Below are 9,175 nucleotides of genomic sequence, written 5' to 3' on the forward strand. Positions count from 1 at the left end.
TGCCTTAACCTGCAGTGGGGTTATGAGCAAGGGAGCATCTCCACACCCCCTCCCCCCCGGAGAGAAAGGGTTAATTGGAGTAGGAATTTCATCGCACATCTGTCAGATTTTTAAGGCCGTGACGCACTGAAAGCAGGGAGTCAATGTGAGCAAAGGGGGGAAGGAGGAGGGAAGGAGAAAGAGTTGGTGCTGAGATCGATGAAGTGGCAGGCAGAGGGAGGAGGAGGAGGAAAATCTCACGAGATAATGAAAGAGGAAAAAGAGGAGAGCTGCTAGTGTAGAGCAACAAAAAAAAAAACGAGGCTAGATTTTTTGGAGTGTGAAAACAAAGAGTGAGGACGAAGAGAGCGCGAGAGATTCGTCTGTTAAACCGCAGATGGGTTTTTTTTTTGTGGCACTCTGGTTTCGGTGAATGTAGGACCAATTGTGTGAATCTGCAGGGCTGCTCGGCGACACAATCGGAGACATGCACAGGACGGACAACAGCCGCGGACGCGCTCTCATAAGTGGATAAAAAAAGGTAGGATTTTCAAGCTGCGTAAAGCTACACATGTCGAGGTTTCCGTGTCTGTATCGCCGTCGTGTTTGTCAGTTACTTAACGCGTCGTTTGGCTTCATTACATGTGGCGTAAAAATGTGCAAACGCACCTAATAAGCACACCTAATGCATGCGCACTACTTCTGCATTCATAACTTTGCACAAGAAGGAGAAATCCCATGTTCGAAAGTGATTAAAAAACTGATATGGGTGTTTTCTCGCGTGTTTCGCTGGATGCGCGAGGCAAAATGTGCTAAAATGTTTCTATCGTTGTTGGTATTTGGGATGCACGAGCGACAATTGGTGTTTATTACTGATGAGACACACGTTATTTGGCTGTTTTGCTCTCCTGTAGCGATGAAAGTTTAAATGTAACAGCCTGTCTTGTCTCACGCAGGCACAAAAGCGAGGCATCTGCCGAGGAGCAGCTGAGCACCGAAGAGACAAGAGAGCGGAGTGCTGATGCACAAGTGCGATTAAAATCTCAGTAAAAGCTCCGGATGCTGTTGCAAACCGGTTTTCTGGGAGTTTGAGGGAGTTTGAAGACAGTACTTAACGTTATCAGATAATTAATTAGACACCCCATAAGCCCGGAAATCAATTAATTCACAAATCAATAAATCCATAGTCTGGTGTAACAAGAGAGCTTCCAGACTTTTAGCCCGGCTGTTAAGCAACAATAACAAGAAGAGCAACAACACGCAGGGGCCACACATTTATTTGTAACGGATTGATGATGGATGGGGGTCTAGGGGAGATGTCCCTCCACTCGGATCTGGGTCAGGACGGCAGGGCCATGCTCCACTCGCGGGACCTCTCGGCTGCTTTCCCCCGGCCCTCCCTCGGGGGCCCCTCCATGTCTCTGGAGCCCGAGCCCCGTCCCCCAGGCTTCGATCACTCCATGTCGGCTCTGGGATACAGCGGCGACTCCCCGTCCAGCTCCGGCAGCACCTACACCACGCTGACCCCCCTGCAGCCCTTCGACGACAAGTTCCACCACCATCACCACCACCACCACCCCTGCCTGCCGGTGAGCAACGTCATCGGGAGCTTCACCCTCATGCGTGAGGATCGGGGCCTCGGCACCAACTTCTACAACCCCTATGGCAAAGATCTGGCCATGTCCCAGACCCTGTCCCAGACCCTGTCCCCCCCCACCACGGGATCAGGTTTGGGCTCCTCCATGCACGGGTACGGAAGTTTAGGCAACAGCCCCAATGGAAACGGCGGGCAGATGCTCCACGCCGGGTACGACGTCCACGGGGGAAGCCTCTTCTGCCGGACGTCAGATTTCGGGCGTGAGATGTCGCCGCCGGGCCTTGGCGGAGGCGACGTGTCGGTGGGGCATCAGCTGAACAAGATGGAGGCTCACCAGCACGCCCAGAGCCACCACCCGCACATCTACAGCCAGCACTACCAGCCCCACCACCACCCGAGCCAGCAGCAGGCCTCCAAGATGGGCGAACACCTTCTCTCCACGTCCTCGGCCCTGTCCTCGCCCAACGAGAGCATGATGGGGGGTTCGCAGGGTGGAGGAGGCGGAGAGGAGATCAACACCCGGGACGTGGCTCAGAGGATCATCACCGAGCTGAAGAGGTACAGCATCCCCCAGGCCATCTTCGCCGAGAGGGTCCTGTGTCGGTCACAGGGCACGCTGTCCGACCTCCTGAGGAACCCCAAGCCCTGGGGCAAGCTGAAGTCCGGCCGCGAGACCTTTAAGAGGATGTCCCGCTGGCTGCAGGAGCCCGAGTTTCAAAGGATGGCTTCACTTCGGCTGGAGGGTAAGATCTGGCTTTGCTCTGTCTGCCTCACACACATGCACACACACTCATAGAGAAACCACAACAACAAACACCTTGTTTTCCCCAAACACCTTCCTTCTCCATGTCCTCCAAAACACAAATCCTCTTCTCCAGCAATCAGTATGCAGCTCAGGGTTGAGGGAAAAGCATCACACTGATATTTCCCTTCCTCACACCACCCTGCATGTAGCACTGGTCCGTCTATTGTCTTGGATACTGGGAACTTAGCAGCACATTGATGACAGTTTGAGCCAGAAAGGGCCATATGTGCCATTCCTTTGTTTACTTTGCTCCCAAACAGCTTCTATTGATTTGTACAGTAGCAACAATAAGAAAGCCACAGACATTTGCCCTCCTCTTAAATGAACCGTGAAGATCAGCGTGAGCAGCGGTTGGCAATTTAATCGCTTTTGAGCCCACAAAATAATTTGTGCAGATATGCCACTCTGGAGCGATTGATTAATCCTAGCAGTGATTTATATTTGCTCAGCGTGCGGCTGAAGTTGAGTTGGCAAGGTAGCTGATGCAAATTAGACTTGAGATTTTGCCAGATGGCTTTTATCAACGTCGTCACCGAGGCAATTACTGCGAGGCTAAATACAAATGTTGTGCTGCTCCGTGTGCGTGAGACTCCTCATACCTGGGAAACACGAGCTTACTGCTTAACTGGGGCAGCGTGTAATCCTTAGTGCAGCATCGATCAGTGCACAACAGGGAAATTAATTGACATTTATTTTCATAATCAATTAATAAAAGCCACTTATCCAACAAAAATGCTAAACGTTAGTTTTGCAGCTTCTCAAGGATTTGCTACCTTTTTTATATAATTCGCAAATTCAACATTTTGAGGTTTTCTAAATAATACATTTCAAAGGTGTTAGTTTAGGCTTTCGAGAACTTAAAATGTTTCACAATTTTCTGACATTTTTTAAACTTAACTTGTAGGTTTATGTGGAAAAAAAAAAAAAATCAAGAATCGATGGTCAGGAAAAATCATTAGTTGCAGGCCTGGTATTATTTATACAGATTTCACAGGGTAAAGATTTTTTTTTTTTTTTGAAAGGCACATTATAATCTGCTGCTTGACATTTAATATTCTTTGGGGATGTGGATGGAAGACACGACAGCACGCTGTACAGTGCCGTGTTACAGTGTTGCCCCTCCACAGGGACCCAGGCCCATCTGATACACGCAGCACAGAAAGAGATCCAAGTGAACACAGTAATATGAGACGGGCAGAGACATCGAGTGTGAGTGCGTGTGTGTGTGTGAGTGTGTGTGTGAGTGTGTGTGGTGTGTGTGTGTATCTGCGAGTGGTCTGCTCACTGCAGGGGTCTGTGACGAGGACGTGTGTGTGAGCCTGCCCAGTTGATCAGTGCTTTTCGCTCTCTGTCAGCAGCTCGACTGATTAAGCCCAACAACACAATGGAGTTCATAGGTAATGATTGTGCACTCTTGCAATCCCTTCACAATTATTGATCTTTGATTGTTCGGCTCTGAGAGCACATGTGTACATCCTCCATTCAGCAAAACGTTACAGCAATCACAGCCAGACCTCTTATCCAAAGATGAGTTATCTGTTTGTTCTGCAATTTGACATAAATGCATCTAATCCTGCGAGGTGTGAGCGCTCTGTATGCAAAGCGCCTCTTCCTGTCACACCAAAATCAGCTAATCTTCCTTCGTGATCAAACGTCTCTTTGTTCTTTTGGAGCAGATTTCTTCTTCATCATCATCAATCATCCTTTCTTTTACTTAGCGGTATCTTTGTTTCTTCGTCTTTTTATTTTACCAACACAAACATTATTTTAACGACTCCGAGTCTGAGAGAGCCGATCAATCAGGCTCATAAAAAATTAAAGTCCCTACACAGAGAAGTGTGCTAATGTTTGACAATGCTGCTCTCTCCCTCTCTCTCTCTCTCTCTCTCTCCCTCTCTCTCCCTCTCTCTCCCACACACTCTGAAATTGCATATTTAGTTCTTGGCAAAGCCACAATTTGGACAGCTCGGCACTTTTCTACATAACCTACTTTCCGAAGGGGGTTGTTGTCCCCCCCCCCTGCCTTCACTGGCCAACCCCCTTTTGTTTAATTACAAGCCGCTATTGATTTCCATGGGAAAGAGCAGCACGCCTTGCCCACACACACCTCGGCCGCATCGGCGAATCGAGACTGGAATTAGAATGCGTGGTGCCCTGTGCTCCCGGTCTGAAGATGGCTCAAGTGCTCTCTGCTTCACGCCTCAAGTTTTAAGATGATCCTGTTTAATGCCGCACTCGCTTAAATACAGAAGGCCCTTCAGTGGCAGCCAGCGCGACACCGAGCTATTTCAATAACTCTGAAACACACAGGGCTGCAGAACACAGCCGTCGCTCCAACCGAGCCGCTGCCATTTTGTCTTTTCAAATTTCCAATGATTGTCTTTCTGCAGAGACATTTTGCTAAACACGGAGGAGGTGGTACCTGGGATTTATCCGCAGTATCTTGTGTGTGTGTGTGTGTGTGTGTGTGTGTGTGTGTGTGTGTGTGTGTGTGTGTGTGTGTGTGTTTGTGTTGTCTGCACACACACCAATGCTTACACTTAGAAAAGCATTTGATACCATCAGCAAAACCGTCGCTCAGCCGCACAGTGCTGATTGAAACCTCTTAAAAGTGTGCATTTAGGTAATTGCACGACTCCCCTCAAATATGTTTTAGTCCACTTAAGGCTTCTAAACACCGAGGGCAATGCCGACGCTGCTTGTTTCACTCACCCCTGACGTAACCCGCCTTTAATAGAAAATAAATTAGTTCCCCCCTAAAGTGATTATTACTCACTCACTGCCGCCACATGCAAATGACTTTTATGAGAAACTAATGATGTTGGAGTGTCCACTAAGGGAAAGGGAGGAGAGGGAGTGGAAGGAGATGGACACAGAAAAGAGAGGAAGGGGGGAGGAAGAGGAGGGGGAGTTGGCTCGGTACACAAAGGCAGAGGTTGGTGTTGTGTTTCCTGTAAATACAGAATTACAGCATGTTAGAGGTGGAGGGTTCAGCGATGGATATGCAGAACATGGAATTCAAAATGCCTCGTCTGACTTTCAAAATGGATCTGAGCTCAACCCACACACATCAGGCTGTTGCTCGTCCTCTCTGAACAAAACCCTCTTCTTTAGAAATAAATAAATACATTTCAGACTTTTCATGAGGAAATATTGATTATATAATTGGACGGGTTGCCGCGGCTACAGCGGTGTTTAACCCGGACCCTGCGTTTTTATTTGGAGGTTGGTGTAAGCAAAACAAACGACCAGAAGACTTAATCGCCCCTATCACCGCTTAAAAAGCTATCATATGGACAGTGTTGACATTGAGCTTAATTAGTCCTCTGTGGTACAAAAGAAAAACAGAAATGCAGCAGATAAAGAAAGGCAGCGCCCGGGTGAAATGTGGAAAATACATCTAGGAAGTTTTCAGTGCACAAAATGTGGAAAAATCGAATGCATATTTTTAATGTTTCTGTTTTTTTTTATTGTTTTAGCCTGAGCAGCATTTTTGATTGTGCTTGTTTAGTATTTAAAACCCAGCATCCATTAATACTGTAATCGTTTTTAGCACACATTTGATTGTAGCAAAAGAAAACCTATAATGGGTTCACGTGTCCTTTTGCAAAGTAAGAGTTTAACTGTGCATATGTGTTCAAATGCACTATAAGTGTTTTTGGAAGACCTTCTATTTGGATGAAAACACCAGATTTAGCTCGTTGTCTTCAGGCCAGATGCAGACTTCCAAAAGTGAAAAAAGAGCATAATGAAAAGCATGGAGAGCTTTGGCCTGGATGTGCTTTATCCCAGCAGCCTTCAGCAGCTCACTGGCAACCCGACGTGAGACGCTGAACATCTTCCTCTCCTGCACAACGAAACAAGTTGCTGATTCATCTCTTTTAACTAATCAAAGTTGCTTCGCTAATCTGTTTTCTTTCAACAAATCCACTTTCCCTCGGCTTAATCCATTTGTCCTAGTTAGCCATCCAATCTGTTGGCCACCCTCTGTTCCCCCCTTTCCCCTTTATTGAATGTGTCTTTTCTTGTGCCTGCAGCCTGCAAGAGGAAGGAGCAGGAACAGAGCAAGCTGGAGCGAAACCAGGGCCCGAAACGCACCAGACTGGTTTTCACGGACCTGCAGCGGCGCACCCTGTTGGCCATCTTCAGGGAGAACCACCGGCCCACCAAAGAGCTGCAGATCACCATCTCCCAGCAGCTGGGCCTGGAGCTGACCACCGTCAGCAACTTCTTCATGAACGCCCGGCGACGCAACGTCAACAAGTGGGCCGAAGAGGGCCGCCCCTCCTCCACGGGTTCCTCGGGCTCCAGCGTTTCCTCCTCCGCGGTTTCCTGCAGCACGGCATGATGACGGACCGCCGATTTTGGGGGGGAAGGCGCCGAGGGAGCAAGGGGGCACATAGACTGGTCTAGGCAGAGATCAGCCGTCATAAATGTCCTCCTCGTTATCAGAAGGAGCGACGGAGCCAGCTATTATAGATGATTTTATGAAGATGAAGCATTTTCCCAAAACCAAAGTTGACCGCCGCCTTGAAATAGTGAAAAGGGGGCGTAACCCAGAGTGATATGACCGCAGGATTTGAGGTCCTGCTTGTACAGTCGAGGGTGCAAAGAGTCGCGCCCTTACATAGACACCATCTCATTGCATTATTTTGATTATCTAGATTAGAGATAATGAGGGTATTACAAATCAGGAGGATGCATATTTTGGTGTACCTTCTAATCTATAGTCATCTCTCCAAACGTGAAGAATCAAGAGGTGCTGTTTTGCTCCATTGTGTAATTTTCTTAATCAAAAGTGTTCACCACCATCCAAAGACCCTCCCCCAATGTTCTTATGGTCCTGTTTTTCCTCAAGAATCAAGGTGAACGAGGAAGAAGAAGCCTTTTTTTTTTTTTTGTTACTTCCCATTTTTTTTCTGAAGCACCTAATTCTCCTTTCTTAGCATGTGTTTCCATGGTGATGGTTCCCAGGACTGTTCCAAGTTCGGAGCCTGGATTTATCCGGAGGTTTCTGTAGCGTCCGCGACTCCCAGCTGTCAATCATTAACCATCCACAGGAGGCTTTTTTCCTGTACATTGTGAAGATGGTCCCGCCTCGAACGAATCAGAGTTTTCGAGGGGGGGACGAGCGGTGCTTCTCGCCGTACGCCGGGACGGAATCAATAAACACAAGTAGGACGCAGAAAGAGACTTGTTGGTGCAACTGTCTAGCTTTAAGACTCTCACTGAGCTTCCAGATGAAAGCTCAACAGCCATTTTTTCACTCGAAATCAAGCCAAAAAAAAAGAAAAAATGGAAAACAACCTTTCAACACAACGGCTCCACGGGGAGAGCTGCACCTGACACAATGTATAGTGACATTGTAGTATTTTGTTCCACTCATTACCAAACAACTGTACACACCTCTACTCCATTACGAAATCTTTTTTTTACAGATGTCTAGAAAATGGAGGAATGTGATTCTTTCAGCCCTTTTTGTACAGATTTCAAGCACATCGCTCTATTTATAGAAACACGATGGAGGAGCGGGGCGGTTTGTTTCAGCCCTGCTGACGTACAAGGTCATTTTTTTGGTCCACAAAGGAAAGGCTTTAACATGCCTCCTTATAGCCAATAGATAAATCAAACCAAGAACGTTTCAAATGCAATTTGCTGATCTGATCAATGTATTTATTACTGCATTTGTGTATTTATTTTGTTCCCTTTTTATTTCCTCTCTATTTATTTGGTTATTTATTTATGCTATCTATATACTGTAAGTATTTATTTAACAATGCTCTGTATGTCTGTGTGAAACTGAAGACTTTTTCTGATGGGCACTTTTAGCTGTAGAATCCCATCGTAATACCAAAGATTAACATTGCCTCCCTGAATGTACGGCCTGAATCCCTAAACCCTGTACCCCGTCCCGTCCTGACCCCAACCCGATTCAGCCCGACCCACCCAGTGATGTTGCGTACCTCTCTCTATCTTTAAGGCCAGGCCTTTGTTTTTGTTTTGTTTTGTAGAATAACGGGGGATTTCTTTACTCTTGCAAATGTCTCTGCGGTCAGCTCTTAACGCCAAGGCCAAAGCTTGTTTGAATGTTGTGATAATATTTATAATTATTAATACTATGAATAATAACAATAATGATAATAATAACAATGATGTGGCATCCCATTGGTTCACAGGTTGCTTGTAAAGTTGTGTTCAGACCAATGCCATCTGGCGGAGTGTGTAAAGTGTCTGGGGATCCACTTAAAGCGCCGTCTGAAAGCCTCATTGAGTGCAAGTCCTTCAGGGTCACATGCAAACATGCATACTGTGTGTCTGCCTGGGGAAATGCATGGTTGTGACCCCCCCACCTCCCCGACATCTCCCCCACTTGCTTCCCTCCCCGGTGCAGTGCAGACTCTCCTGTCCATGTCCAACTCAGTGTGATCTCACCGTCCTCCACATGCCAAGCCCTTCTGCCAGTTGTCTCAGTTCCCAGACGGTACTTAGGGGTCCTTCCTGGACCTTTTGGGTCTTTCAGGAGTGTTTCTTGTCTTCTAGGGATCTTGGGTTTATATTCCCTGGGTTCCAAAGGTCGTAGGGTTCGTTACTTGACCTTTTGGGATCCTCAGGTGTGGTCCTTTTCTTCTGGGGATCTAGGGAGTCTGATTACCGGGGATCTTAAGATCTTAGGGTTCGTTCGTGGACATTTGAGTCCTTCGGGCGTATTCATCTTCTTCTGGGGGTCTTGGATGCTGGTTCCCTTGGTTTTCTAAAGGTCTTGGAGTGTGTTCCTGGTCTTCTAGGGTTGTTTT

At 47.2% G+C, this 9,175-nt stretch overlaps 1 protein-coding gene across 1 annotated transcript; it reads left to right on the plus strand.

The window, feature by feature from the left end:
* The first annotated feature begins 1,058 nt into the window (after window positions 1–1,058).
* onecutl (one cut domain, family member, like) lies at window positions 1,059–6,729 on the plus strand. Its single transcript, XM_010786968.1, has 2 exons — window positions 1,059–2,319; window positions 6,419–6,729. The coding sequence occupies exons 1-2, from the start codon at window positions 1,272–1,274 to the stop codon at window positions 6,727–6,729; spliced, it is 1,359 nt and encodes a 452-aa protein (XP_010785270.1). The 5' UTR covers window positions 1,059–1,271.
* The last annotated feature ends 2,446 nt before the right edge of the window (window positions 6,730–9,175 follow it).

Source organism: Notothenia coriiceps, unplaced genomic scaffold, assembly GCF_000735185.1.
Source record: "Notothenia coriiceps isolate Sejong01 unplaced genomic scaffold, NC01 NC01_scaffold00029942, whole genome shotgun sequence".
NCBI lineage: Eukaryota > Metazoa > Chordata > Actinopteri > Perciformes > Nototheniidae > Notothenia > Notothenia coriiceps.